This window comes from Westerdykella ornata (assembly GCF_010094085.1).
Source record: "Westerdykella ornata strain CBS 379.55 unplaced genomic scaffold EI97scaffold_28, whole genome shotgun sequence".
Lineage (NCBI taxonomy): Eukaryota > Fungi > Ascomycota > Dothideomycetes > Pleosporales > Sporormiaceae > Westerdykella > Westerdykella ornata.
The window spans coordinates 233,978-249,792 of record NW_022986878.1 but is presented as its reverse complement, the minus strand read 5'-3'; the positions used below and the strand labels follow the sequence as shown (position 1 = coordinate 249,792).

The following is a 15,815-nucleotide window of genomic DNA, read 5'->3' as shown; positions in this document are numbered from 1 at the left end:
GGTTCAAAACACGAAGGCTCGACTGTGCGCTTATTCAATTCACGCAATACCGGGCGGTGAATGGAATGTCAAGAAGTTCTCTAGTGGGGGCAACTGCAAGAACGAAAGGATAGCGTATTTTTGGACTCTACGGTATATTGGATTTCACTGAAAGCGGCTCAATCGGACGATGGAACTAGACATTCTTCTTCCTTGAAGGTAATTCGTTAACTCTAGTTATGTAATGCTGTTCTGCAGTCCTGTGGATAGCAAGATGCGGAGATGGGATTTTGGCACCAAGGCGATGCATGGTGATTGAAGGATCGCTTGAGGGTACGGTGGATTCTTTTCTTTCTCGAAATGCTGCTTTGGTTTACGAGATATCTTTACTGTATAATGAGTATTGCTTAATAGATAGCTTCGCTATTAAAGTACTGGACGTATATCATCAGTGTGTACTGAGCTTCCGCGGTGTTTGACTGTTATACATTCTACGCAGTTTGCAAGTGTGTAAATTGCGATTGTCACGATTCCATACCTAATGATTGTTGACCCTACGGCCTCCAAACTCCCACTGAAAGGGTTCAGACCGATGTCTTGGCTGGAACCTCGTGCTGCGGTGAATTGGCTCATCACGTGATAAGACGATATTCCTACCTGGGTATCACGTCCGGCGGTCAAGGGCTCTTGAAGATGAGAAAACACTGCCTCTGTATGTGTTTGATATCTTACTGTCTTTGCGTGAAGTTGTCGCAGAAGGCTAGCTATGCTTCCTCTGCCTTGGCACTTATGTGAAATCAGAAGTGCATGCGAGAAAGGTCACAACATGACCCTTCAGGGCGCCCGCCTATAGCCTGGGTGGTACAATGTAACACCGTCTAAGAAAAGCGCAAGCAGCGAAGATGTTGTTGGGGCATGGCGAGCAGGGTTCAGAGCGGTTGCAGACTCCTCCCCGTCCATGTGCACGCGGTTATAGCCGCCTTGTCGATGCTATGTTTTCGACGCCTTTCCATTGGCTGAACACCGAGGGCATTATTATTTATACGTGCGCCCTGTATATCCACTCGACCCTAGGGAAGCCCAGAGCTCGATAGTTTTCAATATGCCCCCTAATATGGGACTTAGGTGCCGGCATTGAGGGGTACAGGACTTTTACCTGGAGAAGCCATGGTAGCGCGCTAGCAACACAAATAGATAGCCCAGCAGACCGAATAGCTGTCGAAACGTGCTTCAAGACAAGTATACATTTACACAAGCTGATAAGGACGGTGATAGTACGGAGTATTGAGCAAAAATAAGTTTCGTTGGCGTCGTCTGTGGCTGTCTGTCACAACTCTGCGGGCGCTGTGCTTGGGAGGTGCTTGCTGTCGTCGAGTCGCAATTGGCCGCGGAGCTCCGCTAAACCCCGTTGGGCCCTCACGCCTCTCCGTCAACCACCGCTCCCACCACTCTTCCCCACGTTTCGACGACGGCGGAATTGCTGTCACTTGCTGCACCACAGCAACCCCAGCCCTTTCGACTGCTCCTTCTGTCGCCTTGCTCGCGCTCCCTCCGACGTCCGCCGCAATCCTCCAATGTCTGGCAGCAAGGCTCCGCTCGGAATTGCAGCCAGCGGCACGCTGTCACAAGCTCACCTCCACCACGTCGTACAGACTCTCGTCTGAGGTCTGCTGCCTGTCTGAGCGGCCCCCTACCCCCTTCTGAGCTTGCCACCAGATGCCAGCCACCGGCAGGGCCGCTTGCTCTGCCGGTATGTCATTCCAGAGCCCGCGGACTCGGTCCTCGGATCTCGCCTCATCGAACCCGACCGACAAGACGAAGAGTGCTCAGCACATGCATCCTCCGCGAAGAGAGAGCGCTGCGGCGTCGACCGCGGACGCAGCATCACAACGACCGAGTGGCCTCAAGTCACGCGCATATTCGGCGCCGTTGGTTCACAGAAACCGCCTCGACGCGGCCGAACACATGGCCGGTATACCAGCTACAGAGCTTCCAGAAGATGAGGAGATTGCGGAAGACCCTTTCTTCCAGCGCTTCAACTTTCCCGAATCTGGGCCGTCTGCGGCTAGGGAGCCATCGTCAAGCTCAGTGGATGGCTCGTCAGACACCGAAGGACCTCTGTCGCCTACCTTTGTCAAGAATCGCCAACCTGGACCCTCAGAGACGGTTCCCAGTCCGAAATCACCTGTGCAATCTGTTGCGGTAGGTGCTGGTACCATCTATCTTCCGAGCAACATGCTGACACAACCGCGAACGTAGTCCGGAATGAGCGATTCTGTCTCAACCATGCAGGACTTGAACATAGCTGTTATCGGTGCCCGTGGCACGGGAAAGTCAATGTTCATTCGAAGAGCTTTGAATCTGCCCCAACCGATCACTTCGGCTATATCTTCGCGAAAGATGAGAATTGACGAAGGATACTATGTTGTGCGGTTCCTAGAGATAGGCTTCAACGACATCCACATTGGAGAGCTCAACCACGTAAAGTGGCCAGAGACAGTTGCGGACTATGCAACACCGCGAATTGACGGAGTCGTTACGATATATGATGTCACTGATCAGGAAAGTCTCGTGAGGGTACCAGAGATGCTGAGTCAGTATCACTGATGCGAACGCACACTGGCACGCATAGTTAGCTGACCAAAGCGAACAGGCGTATTGTCGAAGAATTCGATGCCTTTCGTTCTTGTGGCGACAAAGTGCGACCAGCATCCGGCACATCGCGATGTCGACCCTGCAGTGGTCGAAGAAAAGGCGAAGTCTTTTCTCGGAGATATCAAGGCTTTCCAGACCTCCGAGGCTACTCCAGACGTGGATAAACGGTGCCTCGCTGTCATAACGCGTGATGCAATAGCAGCGAAAAGACGTAAGTGGCTTCCCCGTCTGTAGCGCTCGTATTCGGCAAGATGGTCATGTATGTCTACAACTGTAGCCTCGTGCGCTATGTCAAGGACGATTAAGTTTCTGCTCCTTTGACCTTGCCCATCGCTGACTATTGTGATAGCCCGATCACAGGCATCAATGGCACGACCGCGTGCCAGTTCTTCTGCTGTGCGCCATGTTGCGCGCAAAGACGAGTGGGCTGCCCGGAAACACGAGCGGGCCAACTCCGAATTCTCACTTTCGCGGCGTCGACCGGGTTCTTCAGAAGCCAGAGGCCACAGGTATAAATCAAGTGAAACTCCAGGCCACACATTCCTCGACTTAGAGGAATCTCCTGGGTATGATTCCAACGACTCGGATAGTCCTGCGTCCGACGGTGGTCAGAGCATAGTTTCTCGGGAACCCTCCGACGAGAACGGATATACATTTAACCAACTGGTTGACCGATTGCTAGCCCAACCGTTATCGAAGAATGATTCCAAGTTTGTATCCATTTTTCTCGCACTGTACCGGAAATTTGCAACACCGGGCCAATTGCTGGAAGCGATTTTCAAGCGTTTTGATGCATTAAACGAAGATACGAATCCGCGAGTAATACGCATAATAGCCCAACTGCGATACCTCACTGTCCTCCAACAATGGGTCAGTTACTACCCTGGCGATTTCGCATACCCGACCAGCAGGAGGATGATTCGCCGGTTTGTCTCGAGCCTTACCGGAAATCGGGAGTTCGCTGTGGCAGCGAGGGAGATGATACACGACCTGGAAGCTGTAACAGAAGATGACGACACGGAATGGGCGTGCAGCGACCGGCAAAGGGAGGAGCTGAACAAGATCCCCAGTTTCCATAACGTTCTGGATGAGGACTCCGAAGATGACGAGTTCTCGAGGGCGATTGGTCATCTTTCCGTGACCGATAATCGGCTGTCGATCGCACCAAGCATGAGAACGACGATGACAGGAGCATCACGGTCTACGGCCACTTCCACGGCAAGCTCAGCCCAGACTCTGCTCAACCAAGTCGAAAGGAATGAAAAGGTGGCCAAGATGCTTGTGCCGAACCCGACCAAGCCTCTCTCCAAGATCCAGTGGCATCAACTTATGGCAGAGTCGGACGACGCCATCGCGAAGGAGTTGACTAGAATTGACTGGATCATGTTCTCGTCCATTCGTCCTCGCGACCTCGTCCGTCACGTCAGCATGAACGCAGAGGAGAAGAAGAAATGCAAGAGTCTCGAGAATGTCAATCGCATGATCGATCATTTCAACCACGTCGCTTACTTGGTGACGAACTATATCCTGCTCAGGGATAAGCCTAAACACCGCGCCTTGATGCTGGAGAAGTGGATGAGAATCGCCCGTGCCCTGCGCCAACTCAACAACTACAACGGCCTCGGAGCCGTAATGGCAGGGATCCACGGCACCGCCGTACACCGACTAGTAGCAACACGAGAACTGGTCCCGCAAAGCACAGCGAGAGACTTCATGAAACTGGAGATTCTCATGGGCACCCAGAAGTCCCACTTCGCCTACCGCCTCGCCTGGGAGAACAGCTCTGGCGAACGGATCCCGTACATCCCCTTACATCGTCGCGACCTCGTATCCGCCTCTGAAGGCAACTCGACATTCGTGGGTGACAGGCGATTAGCACCGGCGTTCAATCCGCACCCTGGCGTGAGTGTTTTCCAAAGCGCACCGGGGAATAGAGATTCAAAAGAGGCACCTCCGGGAGGAGTGCAGGGCAAGGAGAGGATCAATTGGAAGAAGTTTGAGATTATGGGCGAGGTGATTATTGGCGTGCAGAGGGCGCAAGGGACGCCGTATCCGCCGATGGGGAAGAACGACGAAGTTAAATCGTTGATACTGGATGTGAAGATTTTGAAGGATGATGATGTACGTTTCGCCTCTCCCCATTTCTTTTTCCATCTGGCTCCCGTTGCGGATGTTTGAAGGAGAGGGTTGAAGAGTAAAGATGACTAACATCCATCAGGAGCTTTACGACCGAAGCGTGCAGCTCGAAGCCGCCGGCGCCGGAGAAAGGAACAGGAGGATCATCAACTGGTTCCGAGAGCGTTAGTTGCCCTCTCTTTTACTTATCTCGTCTGGTAGTGCCTGCTCGTCCGCTGCTCGTTGCTTGTCTCTCGCAAGGATCGATGCTAAGAGTCGCGAATAGCTCGTCTCCCGCACTTGCCGCCTGCGCAGAACTATCAGGCTGCGGCTACGCCGACGAATTATATGCGTATTTAGGGTGTTTTTGCTGGGGAGCGATTTGGGAGGGTAATCGCCCTTGGGATGGGTCTGGATGGGTCATGACTTGATGGGGGGGTTCGAGAGGAGAACGGTGGCTGGTGATGGGTGGGATGCCCCGTTTTCTTCCTCCTTTTGGCAGCATTCTCTCTCTTTCTTTTGAATTGTCTGGATTGGTTGCACGATACCTATTGGATATCTTGACGATTGCGGTTGTTTTGGATGGCGTTGATATGCGATACTGTCGTTAGCGATGTATTGGGGTGGGAATTTTGCTATAGGATTTGCACGATTGAAGGGTGTATGAGGGGACTTGGGGATATTAATGAACTGTAATGAGATGTGGCAATGGGAATGGTTATGGTGGGATTCTTGATGGCGTGAAGTGGGCAGGGTTGTGTGGTGTTTTTTTTTCGAATTATCGAATTGGGGGACCCGCATGCGGAAGCTGTGTTCACGTAGAGATGATACACAGTATAATATTTATCAATCTCGGTATTATCAGGGCATACTTCGGACCAAGAGGTTAATGGGATCAGAGTGCTGTATTTGCCTTGCCTAGCGCTACTGTACAATTGTTTCCACAATGCTTGATACTTGATCTGATTCCAAATGGCATGCTGATTCCCGCTGCTCCAAAGGGAGCGTCATACCGCTTCTTCCGGCACTTGCAATGTGCTCATGATGCTATCTATTGGTCGAGCTTGCAAGGGAAGTTACCCGCCTCTATTTTCCGCATTAGACATCCCCCACACAGCTCATTCACACGAAAAGGAAGCTTACCGCGCTGGTCATCCCATCGCTGGGTCCACGCACTCGGGCACAAGGAGCGATAAGCCAAAAGGAACTAGGGACCCCACCATCAATCACCACTCTCAAACAAGTCAATTCCACTCCTAGGAAGCTTACCTGGCGGCAAGGGGCAAAGTCCTCGCCCTTGGCTAGGATGCACTTGTGGTAGTCGACGTAGTTCTGCCAGCAATGCTTGGTCTGGTTCTGGTTGGGGAAGCGGGCGTCGAAGCCTGTGCGGACGCGGAGGGTCACGGGTTAGCTGCCAATTGTCTTTCGGGGAGGCGGTATATCGTATTCTAGGGGTGGAAGGGTGCGCGGCGATGGAGGCAGAGGGCTGCATGTGGGGGTGAAGGACGTACCGGCTGTGAGGAAGAGAGAGGTTAGCAAGCTTCTATGCGTGGAACGAGGGAGGAGGGAGGAGCTCACCAGTGACGAACTTGAAGGGCTTGGTCTCTACTTCCTCGTCAGACATGATTGCGATCGATATGCGCTTGGATGCGGAGTGGTGGTGGTTTTAGAGGGTGCAATGTAGTGGTGACGAACGATGTTGAGCAGCCGTGGTTCGATCTGATGCGGCGCTTTGTCCAACCAGGGCTCGGCATTTTCCGGAGTGGACGCTGGTTCGCTTGTCGAGCAAGCTTGCAACCTCACCTCAAACGTCAAGCTTGTTGTAGCACCTCATTGCCCGTCCCACCACCGTCTCTTTGCGTCCGCACCTCTCCACTCCGCCTTTACCGGATTTCCTTTCTCTCAATCATAACCAAGATGTTCAAGGCTTCGAGGGCTCTGGCCATGCAGCCTACCCGCATGCTGTTCATGCGCCGCTCCCCGCAGCTGTTGATGCGTCAGTCGCCGCAGATGTGGATGCGCCAGACGGTGCGGATGATGAGGCCTGTGCCTGTGAGTGTCGCTGACCGCTCTATATACTCGAATACTTGCTAATTGGCCGCAGAAAGAGGAGCAAACCGGTATGCTCGGAGTGTCAATTGGAAAGTGGAAAGTCGCGATTGATGAATGATACAGCTCATACCATTTCCCAGCGTCTGCGCACGCTGAAGAGGATCCCTGCTGAAATTTATCCCCTCCGTAAGTCCCTTGCCCCTTTCTTTGTAGTTGTAGAAGCAATTGGGCTGACATGATGATAGTATTCGTCCTCGCGTAAGATACCCCTCACCCGATGCCAGAACTTGGGTCGCTAATGTCCAAACCCCAAAACAGCGCTGCCGTGTGCTTCGCCATCTTCTCCCTGGTCCGGAAACTCATGGTGGATAAGACGCTCCGTCTTAAGAGGCAGGGTGGCAACGAGTAAGAGGGTTGGCATACCATGTACAGTAGGATTGGTCACAAGGGGCAGAAAGGGGCTGGAATGGCTAGATGTATACATCGAGAGGAGTTTCCTACGCCTATGCTAAATGCATCTGTAGCTGTCGCATCGACGAGTTTCCTACCGCTGTCGCTGCTACTACTGCTTCCGTATATTCGAGAATTGGTTTTATCGTCGGATGCCAGTTGAGAAATCAGGATGCGTTCTTGCATCTGGCTGATTTCCTTTGCGTGACCTCTGCTTATCCTATCATGGATCTGTTCCTGTCGAATGGGGCAGTAATGGTTCTGAAGCTGAGGGCCGGAAAGCTGTCTCATTGAAGCCCTCCCAGGCTCGAATCATCTTCTTGGGGGCCTCACAGTCTGTTTTATGATTCAGACACTCCACCTAAGATCAAACAGCTCAAGCCGGCTTGGGTCCCGCTTCATCTAGACCTTCAAGTCCCTGCATAGGATCCATTGGGCGTTGGTCCGAAGGTGCTTCTGCATTCCCTGCAGCTTGTCTATCCTCCTCGCTCACAGCATGCTTCGCCAGCCATCCTTCCTGCACAAAATCAGTACATGCAACAAAACCTCAGCCCCAACAATATCTCTCACCTGCTCCCAGATCGCCGTCTTACTCCCCAACCCCTCAGTCTGATCCTTCTGCGGCTTCGCCTGCGCAACCTTGATCACATGTCCGTACATTTCACTCCGATCCATGTTGTCGATGGCATCTCTCGCATCCTCGGCATGCTCAAATTCAACGTAGCCATAGCCCCTATGCGGCTCCTTTGACGACGGCAATTCCGGCTTGGGTAGGTTAACCTCGACGATGTCGCCAAAGGGGAGGAACGCGTGGTAGAGGGTTTGCTGGGTGACGGCCATGTCGAGGCCGCCTACGAAGACGGTCGCTTTGAGTCGGGAGGAATCCGCCATTTCAACAGTCCGTGTATCTATCTTCCAGTGTATTGTTTGAACTTCTCGTATACTTGTAGACTAAATCTGGATAATGAATGCGGTCTGCGGTTCTTGATTGGAGAATCTGGCAGGCAGCCACGTGATGCGGATATTCCGACCCACCATGCCAAGCCGTCCCCTATGACGGTGGTTAGGACAGGTAGCTACAGCTCGAGTTCGAAATTCAGACACGTTCCGCGGTACCTTCCCACGCAGAAGCTCGAGGCTGGTCGAAAGTTGCCTCTTCAACCCTTTGCTCACCTTTCACCTCTCCCCATCTCCCCTTTCTTTATTCCTCTCGGTTGCACACCGGCCCATCGGGGAACTTACCACACCGCCGTCACCGCCCACTATGGTCCGCCTAAGGGAGATCCCCCGAACGGCCACCTTTGCGTGGTCGCCTGGCCCGTCGGCGCCATTGATTGCTACGGGAACGAAGGCCGGGGCTGTGGATGCGGATTTCTCGAACGAGACGTCGTTGGAGCTTTGGGAACTTGACCTCGACAACTCTAGCCAGGATATTGAGCTTCAGCCAGTTGCGTCTGTTAGCGTCGATTCGAGGTATGTTGTGGTTGGAGATATGGAGTAATAGATCGTGTGGGATTGGGCTGAGAGTATCGTCAGGTTCAATGATATTGCTTGGAGTCTGCCGAGCGAGAAGTATCCCAAGGGAATAATAGCGGGTGCTCTGGATAGTGGCGCATTAGTACTCTGGGATGCGGAGAAGTTGCGGGCAGGCGAGAGGTCAGGACACTCCCTACCAGCACCCACGGAAGCAGAACACTGAAATTGAAGCAGCGAGGCTCGCATTGAAGAGATCGACAAGCACACTGGTCCCATCCAAGCCATCCAATTCAACCCCTTCCGCCCCAACATCCTCGCCTCGGCTGGTGCCAAAGGGGAGCTGTACATCCACGATCTTGAGGATCCGGGCAAGTCTTTCCGACTGGGCAAGGCTGGAGCGAATCCGGATGAGTACACGTCGTTGGACTGGAATAAGAGGGTTGCGCATATCCTCGCTACGGGAAGCAGTGGGGGCTTCGTTACTGTCTGGGATGTGAAGGGGAAGAAGGAGAACCTCACTCTAAACAACTATGGCAGGAAGACCGTCAGCGCGGTGTCTTGGGATCCTGATCTGCCTACAAGGCTGATTACTGCGGTACCTACTGATCAGAGTCCGCTTGTCCTGGTTTGGGATCTTAGGAACTCCAACGCCCCCGAGAAGACACTGCAAGGTCATGATCAAGGCGTGTTGTCGCTCTCTTGGTGTACACAAGATAGCGACATATTGATTTCTTGCGGTAAGGATAACCGGACCATTGCGTGGAACCCGCACACTGGCGAGTCGCTTGGAGAGTTTCCTGTCGTCACCAACTGGACCTTCCTGACCAGGTTCAATCCGTCCAACCCGAATCTACTGGCCACCGCCTCGTTCGATGGCAAGATTGCTATCCAGACGCTACAAAACACCGGCGGCGCTGCAGACCAGGCGAAGTCGACGTCTCAAGCATTGGACGGCGAGGACTTCTTCTCAAAGACTCATGTGGAACCCCAAGGCGCCTCCTTCTCCCTTCCAAATCCTCCCAAGTGGCTCAAACGACGGGCTGGTGTATCGTTCGGTTTCGGTGGCAAGTTGGTGCGGTTCGGTATTACCAAGGATAAGAAGTCGAGGATCAGCATATCGACGTTCGCCGTTGACTCTGAGATTGGAGAGGCTAGCGAAGCCTTCAACAAGAAGCTGGAAGAGGGCAATCTTGCCTCTCTCTGCGAGGAGAAGATCTCCAAGGCGGCTACCGAGGAAGAGAAGGCAGACTGGACGGTCATTGAGACATTGATCTCGGAGAATCCTCGCCGGAAACTCGTGGACTACCTTGGTTTTTCCGATCAGAAGGACTATGAACCGGCCGAAGCGGCCAAAGATGAGTCGGCTGAGAAGAAAGGGACGGCCGACGAAGGTGCCTCGTTTTTTGATGGAGGCGGTGCCGGGGATAATATCCTTTCGGACCTGGCCGCATCGAAGGGTGTCAAGACCAACAACCCGTTCCAGATCTACACTGGATCTGAATCGGATGCAGACAAGAAGATTACTCGTGCTCTCATGTTAGGCAACTTCGATGCTGCGCTAGACGTTGCTCTCAAGGAGGACAGGCTGTCGGACGCCTTTATGATTGCCATCTGTGGAGGCGAGAAGAGCATCGCCAAAGCTCAAGCTGCTTACTTCAAGCAACGCTCAGATGGTCCGAACTATTTGCGACTTCTGGCTTCCGTTGTCGGCAAGAACCTTTGGGATGTTGTGCATAATGCGGATCTGAAGGACTGGAAGGAAGTCATGGCTACCATATGCACCTTCGCTGACCAATCTGAATTCTCGGATCTCTGCGAGGCTCTTGGTGATCGCTTAGAAGAAGCGGTTGAGAGTGGCGACAAGTCTCTGCGCAAGGATGCTTCCTTCTGCTACTTGGCTGGTTCTAAGTTGGAAAAGGTCGTTGTCAACTGGGCACAGGAGCTACAAGAGAATGAGGCAACTAGCATTGAGCAGTCCAAGGGTGATAACAGCTTCTCTATCCACGCGCGGTCGCTGCAGGACTTTATCGAAAAGGTCACTGTCTTCAGGCAGGTTACCGGATTCAAGGACGCGGATCACGACAAAGACGCCGATTGGAAGCTTGAGCCGCTGTACTCGAAGTATATTGAGTACGCTGATATCGCCTCCGCACATGGACAACTGTATATCGCGGAAAAGTATCTTGACCTTCTTCCCGAGAAGTACCCCGCCGCCGATGTATCCAGGAACCGCGTCAAGCAGGCCACGAGGAAAGCCCCTATTCAGACTACAACGAGCCAGAGGCAGGCGCCTGCTACTGCGGCTCAACGACAGACACGCGTTGTCCCTACATATCAACCCGTACAGACAGCACCGGCTCCGTTGCAGCAGCAGACGAGCTCGCCCTATGCTCCGCCAAACCCTCTTGCAGCACAGCCGCCTGCACCTGCACGAAGCGCCTACACTCCAGCTGGATATCAACCTCCTAGCATCCCTCAGCCAGGATATGGTGGGTACCCAGCACCACAGCAACATCAACCTCTTGCTCCTCCTCCGCGCAACTTTTCAAGCTCGCCATCTGTACCTCCCGCGACCAACAGGGCCAATATCCCCAACTGGAATGACACCCCTGACTTTGGCCCACCAAAGCCGGCATCCCGGAGAGGCACTCCAGGTGCCGCAAATGCGATAACTTCCCCCTTTCCCAACCAGCCAGGCTTCGCTGCGCCATCTCAGGGTCCTCCGCCAGCGGGAATGTCGCCAACCTATCCTCCTGCATCTCGACCAACACCGCCTCCCCCGCCTAAGGGACCTCCTCAAGGCCCGCCCAGGGTGACTTCACCACCCTCTGTCCCTCATCATCACGAGCCTCGGCCCTCCTCGGCCGCTGCGAATGCATATGCTCCACCACAACCCAGCGCATATGCTCCACCGCAGACCTCCAGTCCGTACGCTCCGCCTCAATCAAGCAGTACCTATGCTCCACCGCAGCCAACTGGCTTTGCTCCACCACAGCAACCGGTCATCCCCCGTGGAACGTCTCCCTACAATCCGCCGCCAGCTGCAGCACCTCCCTCTAACCGGTACGCTCCCGCTCCCGGCACGACGCCATCCGTAGCTCAGGGCGCAATGCCCCCACCCCGTCAGGTAGCACCTCCTCCCGCTAGCGCCTATGCACCGGCTGCCACTCCGGCGGCACCAGCTCCCCCAGCAGGCTTTGCTCGACCTCCGCCGCAAGGACCCCCTCAAGGGCCGCCTCGAGCTGGACCTCCTCAGGGCGGACCTCCCAGTGCGTCTGCTGCGCCTTCGTCGCGTCCTGGAACGGCGCAGTCGCAGAAGGCGGTTTCTAAATATCGTGAGTAGATGCGGTAGCTTGAGCACCTATAGATGCTAATCGATGAATAGCTCCCGGAGATCGTAGCCATATCCCAGAGTCTGCCCGCCCAATCTTCGAGATCCTCAATGCGGACATGCAGCGGGTGAAGGCACGTGCGCCAGCACAGTACAAGCAGCATGTTGCCGATACGGAGAAGAGGTTGAATATCTTGTTCGACCACCTGAACAATGAAGACCTGCTGAAGCCGGACACGGTCGAGGAGATGAAGGAGTTGGCGTATTTCTTGCAGGGCAGAGACTATGACCAGGCGACTGCATTGTTTACGGACTTGATGACGAATAAGACGGAAGAGGGGAGCAACTGGATGGTAAGTACCTACAGCCTCTCAGCCTGGGTATGAGGAAATGCTAATGGTGATTCAGGTTGGTGTGAAGCGATTGATTCAATTCAGCAAGAGCACACCTTGAACGGTGGGGTCTATGGATGTCGGATGCGGGTGAATGGATTTGTTGACGTTCTGTGAAGAGAGCGAGCGAGTTGCAGAGCCAGAGAGAAATAGAGCCTATGTTTACTGATTCTATGGTTTTTAAAAAATCGAAAATCAATTATTTCTGCAGTTCTACAGCCGCGAATTGTACATAGTAGTGATGATTGATGGCTCGGTTCTACGCCTATGGTCTGCAACCGACGATGCCCGCCTGCAGCTCGGCGCCAAGACCGAAAGCGGCGAAAAATTTCCAGACTCGCTCATGGCCACCATAACTCGACGGTGCCTCTTTTTCTTATTACAACATGTGTCGTGTGCCTCAGCTTTGCGACTCGAGACGCTCTCCCCTGGCCGAACAAGCCGCCGATTCACCGCCAGCTCCCGCCCTAGTCCAGATGGACCTGGCCGCCCCGCTCTCTTAACGCCCTCGCTGGCCCTCCTTCACTCTCCGACACGCCCCACCTTCTCCAAGTTTCCTTCGCTCGAGCCTCGTGCTGGGTCTGATAAGGTACGTAATGCTGATGAATTAGTTCCTATTTTACTCAATCACCACGATGATGATCCAGTCATTTTTACTTTTAGATGTTAGACTTGCGACTCTGGAATGAGCGGCCAAAGACTTTCTGAAAATCTGGTGTACTTCCCTCGCACAGTTGGACCTCGCTTTTGGAAAGACCCTTACTGACGCATGGGAGCCAACAGTAAACCTACAGAACCCTCCGTTCGCTCTCCTCGACATACAGCATGTGCGGTATCATCGCCGTGATCCACGCGGATCCGTAAGAAACCCTCGCGACCTCGGTTGCAACCATGATCACTAAGAAACCCGCCAGGAGATCCCAATCGGCCGCCGTAGAGATCCATGATGCCCTATATCTTCTCCAGCACCGTGGCCAGGATGCAGCAGGCATTGTCACCTGCGCCGCTGGCGGACGCTTCTACCAGTGCAAAGGTAACGGCATGGCCTCCCGCGTCTTCAACGACGGCGCACGCGTTTCCGAACTCCCCGGCTTCATGGGCCTCGGTCACCTCCGCTATCCCACGGCTGGCAGCAGCGCCAACTCTGAGGCCCAGCCTTTCTACGTGAACAGCCCATATGGAGTCTGTTTGGCACACAATGGAAACCTCATCAATGCGCCGGAACTGCGGAAATATCTGGATCAGGATGCTCATAGGCACATCAATACCGAGAGCGATAGCGAGTTGATGCTCAATGTCTTTGCGAACGAGCTCAACGAGACGGGCAAGGCCCGTGTCAATGCCGAAGACTGCTTTGCAGCCCTGGAACGGATGTATACGCAGTGTGTAGGCGGTTGGGCGTGCACGGCTATGCTTGCTGGTACTTGATGTCCGCAACCTGTCTTCTGAGTCTCTAACTGACATTGTGTAAGGATTCGGTCTGATTGGCTTCCGTGACCCCTACGGAATCCGTCCCATGGTCCTCGGATGGAGGCCTTCGGAGAGTGGCTCCGGAACCGATTACATGATGGCATCGGAGAGCGTAGCCCTAGTTCAATGCGGCTACCGCGAGTTCAAGGACATTCTCCCTGGACAGGCGGTCATCATCGAGAAGGGCAAAGAGCCAGTCTTCCGGCAGGTGCATCCTCAAAAAGGGTACTCCCCCGACATCTTCGAGTACGTGTACTTTGCGCGTCCGGATACAATCATCGATGGTATCGACGTCGACGAGAGCCGTCGCAACATGGGCTTCAAGCTAGCGGAAACCATCAAGCGGCAATTGGGACCTGCTCTGGCCGAGGTGGACGTTGTGATGCCGATCCCAGAGACCAGCATCACGTCCGCTCTGTGCGTGGCGGAAGCCCTTGGAAAGCCGTACTGTCAAGGCTTCGTCAAGAACCGGTACATCTTCCGCACCTTCATCATGCCTTCGCAGAAGCTTAGGCAAAAGGGAGTCCGTGCGAAGTTGAACCCGATGCGCAAGAAGTTCGAGGGCAAGAACGTCTTGCTTGTCGACGACTCCATTGTCCGCGGGACTACGTCGAGAGAAATCGTCTTGATGGCGCGCGAGGCCGGCGCGAAGAAGGTATATTTCACATCTTGCGCGCCGCCCATCACAAACGCACACATCTACGGCATCGACCTCGCGTCTTCTTCCGAACTCATCGCGCACCACCGCGAATCTGCCGCTATCGCAGAACTTATCGGTGCCGACGATGTCATCTATCAGACTCTTCCCGATCTCATTGAGGCCTGTGCATCCCTCTCGCCCCGTGATCCCGCTACCCAGCAGTTCGAAGTCGGTGTCTTCTGCGGCAAGTACGTTACTCCCGTGGCGGACGACTACTTTGAGCGTCTGGAGCGGATACGCGGCGAGGCGAAGAAGATGAAGGTCATGGAGTCGGCGAGGGATGCAGTGATCCATGGTGTGGCGGATCAGAAGCAAATTCGCATGGCGGCCAAGGGGGTGGTAAGTCTATTGTCATGCTTCTTCCTTTACAAACTGTGACTAAGTGTAGGAATAGGAGGTTGACCATGATGGCAATGTGATACCCGCGTCCGATGACACCAATCCTGGGAATGCGGAACAGAACGTCGTCAACGGCGTAGGCGCGCAGCAGTCGGGGAACGGCAACGGCTGTTCGAGTTGTTCCTCTAGTAATGGGGGTGCGAGCGGGAATGGGAACGGGAATGGGGAGAGCAGTAGGCGGAGTAGTACGGAGATGGTTCGACGGACGGCGAGTCAGGATATCAGTTTGCATAACTTGAATGACCACGCTTAGGGGAGAGGAGAGGGTGTGTGGGTCTGAGGTTGGAAATGAGGGAACGAACATAGAATACGTTTTTGCATGCGGACTTGGATGAAGGAGAGCTCGGTTGCTCTAGTCAGGACTTCAGGCCACAGTAAATATGTCATCATCATCTATCTGGGATGAACGATCTTTTACCGATTATCACGACAGAATCCTGAACTTCGGTCGGACATGACATGGCTCGGCCAAGGTCGGCGGCCTCCAACCGATCACTACTGGAATGAATAGATGGGTATATAGAATGAAAGAGTAAATACTGTCTCTTGCCTCATCTTCTTTCTTTCAACTGCTTGCATATTACTAACCAAATCATGTCGGGAGAGCATAGATGCATGCGAATGAATGTTAAAGTAGGATACCATAAGCCAGCAAAGACCTTGCCTATCGACTTGAATATCCATGTGATTGACAGAGGAATAGACATAGGTATTGTAGAAGGACCCGTCCAGACGCCGCTGGTACGCTGAATATTTATATGTATATATCGATTCAGGACCAGAACACCGAGGGAAT

The 15,815-nt window shown here is 53.7% G+C and overlaps 6 protein-coding genes across 6 annotated transcripts; 4 read left to right on the top strand and 2 right to left on the bottom strand.

Moving 5' to 3' along the window:
• Positions 1-1,731: 1,731 nt before the first annotated feature.
• On the top strand, positions 1,732-4,939 carry EI97DRAFT_383798 (ras GEF; the record flags this gene model as incomplete). Its single annotated transcript, XM_033795930.1, is given in 5 exon segments — positions 1,732-2,237; positions 2,250-2,572; positions 2,633-2,845; positions 2,984-4,755; positions 4,853-4,939. The coding sequence occupies 5 exon segments, from the start codon at positions 1,732-1,734 to the stop codon at positions 4,937-4,939; spliced, it is 2,901 nt and encodes a 966-aa protein (XP_033650893.1).
• An 861-nt stretch (positions 4,940-5,800) lies between these two features.
• On the bottom strand, positions 5,801-6,373 carry EI97DRAFT_461231 (cytochrome c oxidase subunit 6B; the record flags this gene model as incomplete). Its single annotated transcript, XM_033801184.1, has 4 exons — positions 5,801-5,835; positions 5,893-5,956; positions 6,019-6,131; positions 6,328-6,373. The coding sequence occupies 4 exons, from the start codon at positions 6,371-6,373 to the stop codon at positions 5,801-5,803; spliced, it is 258 nt and encodes an 85-aa protein (XP_033650892.1).
• A 293-nt stretch (positions 6,374-6,666) lies between these two features.
• EI97DRAFT_469736 (uncharacterized protein) lies at positions 6,667-7,210 on the top strand (the record flags this gene model as incomplete). The annotated part of the gene is made up of 5 exons (XM_033801726.1): positions 6,667-6,801; positions 6,854-6,869; positions 6,925-6,987; positions 7,047-7,059; positions 7,120-7,210. 5 exons carry the CDS (start codon positions 6,667-6,669, stop codon positions 7,208-7,210), a joined length of 318 nt encoding a protein of 105 aa, XP_033650891.1.
• Positions 7,211-7,627: 417 nt separating this feature from the next.
• EI97DRAFT_383803 (RNA-binding domain-containing protein) lies at positions 7,628-8,142 on the bottom strand (the record flags this gene model as incomplete). Its single annotated transcript, XM_033795931.1, has 2 exons — positions 7,628-7,768; positions 7,822-8,142. 2 exons carry the CDS (start codon positions 8,140-8,142, stop codon positions 7,628-7,630), a joined length of 462 nt encoding a protein of 153 aa, XP_033650890.1.
• A 184-nt stretch (positions 8,143-8,326) lies between these two features.
• On the top strand, positions 8,327-12,668 carry EI97DRAFT_436212 (uncharacterized protein). Its single transcript, XM_033799043.1, has 5 exons — positions 8,327-8,724; positions 8,788-8,907; positions 8,962-12,062; positions 12,113-12,411; positions 12,467-12,668. Exons 1-5 carry the CDS (start codon positions 8,516-8,518, stop codon positions 12,509-12,511), a joined length of 3,774 nt encoding a protein of 1,257 aa, XP_033650889.1. The 5' UTR covers positions 8,327-8,515; the 3' UTR covers positions 12,512-12,668.
• Positions 12,669-13,224: 556 nt separating this feature from the next.
• EI97DRAFT_436211 (amidophosphoribosyltransferase) lies at positions 13,225-15,561 on the top strand. Its single transcript, XM_033799042.1, has 4 exons — positions 13,225-13,310; positions 13,365-13,870; positions 13,923-14,959; positions 15,015-15,561. Exons 1-4 carry the CDS (start codon positions 13,276-13,278, stop codon positions 15,270-15,272), a joined length of 1,836 nt encoding a protein of 611 aa, XP_033650888.1. The 5' UTR covers positions 13,225-13,275; the 3' UTR covers positions 15,273-15,561.
• Positions 15,562-15,815: the final 254 nt, after the last annotated feature.

Bases quoted from the DNA above. Each gene is read 5' to 3' on its own strand.
- EI97DRAFT_436212 (XM_033799043.1), top strand. From the start codon at position 8,516: ATGGTCCGCCTAAGGGAGATCCCCCGAACGGCCACCTTTGCGTGGTCG. The intron at 8,725-8,787 runs GTATGTTGTGGT...GAGTATCGTCAG, and splicing joins TCTGTTAGCGTCGATTCGAG to GTTCAATGATATTGCTTGGA. The intron at 8,908-8,961 runs GTCAGGACACTC...AAATTGAAGCAG, and splicing joins AAGTTGCGGGCAGGCGAGAG to CGAGGCTCGCATTGAAGAGA.
- EI97DRAFT_436211 (XM_033799042.1), top strand. From the start codon at position 13,276: ATGTGCGGTATCATCGCCGTGATCCACGCGGATCC. The intron at 13,311-13,364 runs GTAAGAAACCCT...GAAACCCGCCAG, and splicing joins GCCGTGATCCACGCGGATCC to GAGATCCCAATCGGCCGCCG. The intron at 14,960-15,014 runs GTAAGTCTATTG...GTGTAGGAATAG, and splicing joins GCATGGCGGCCAAGGGGGTG to GAGGTTGACCATGATGGCAA.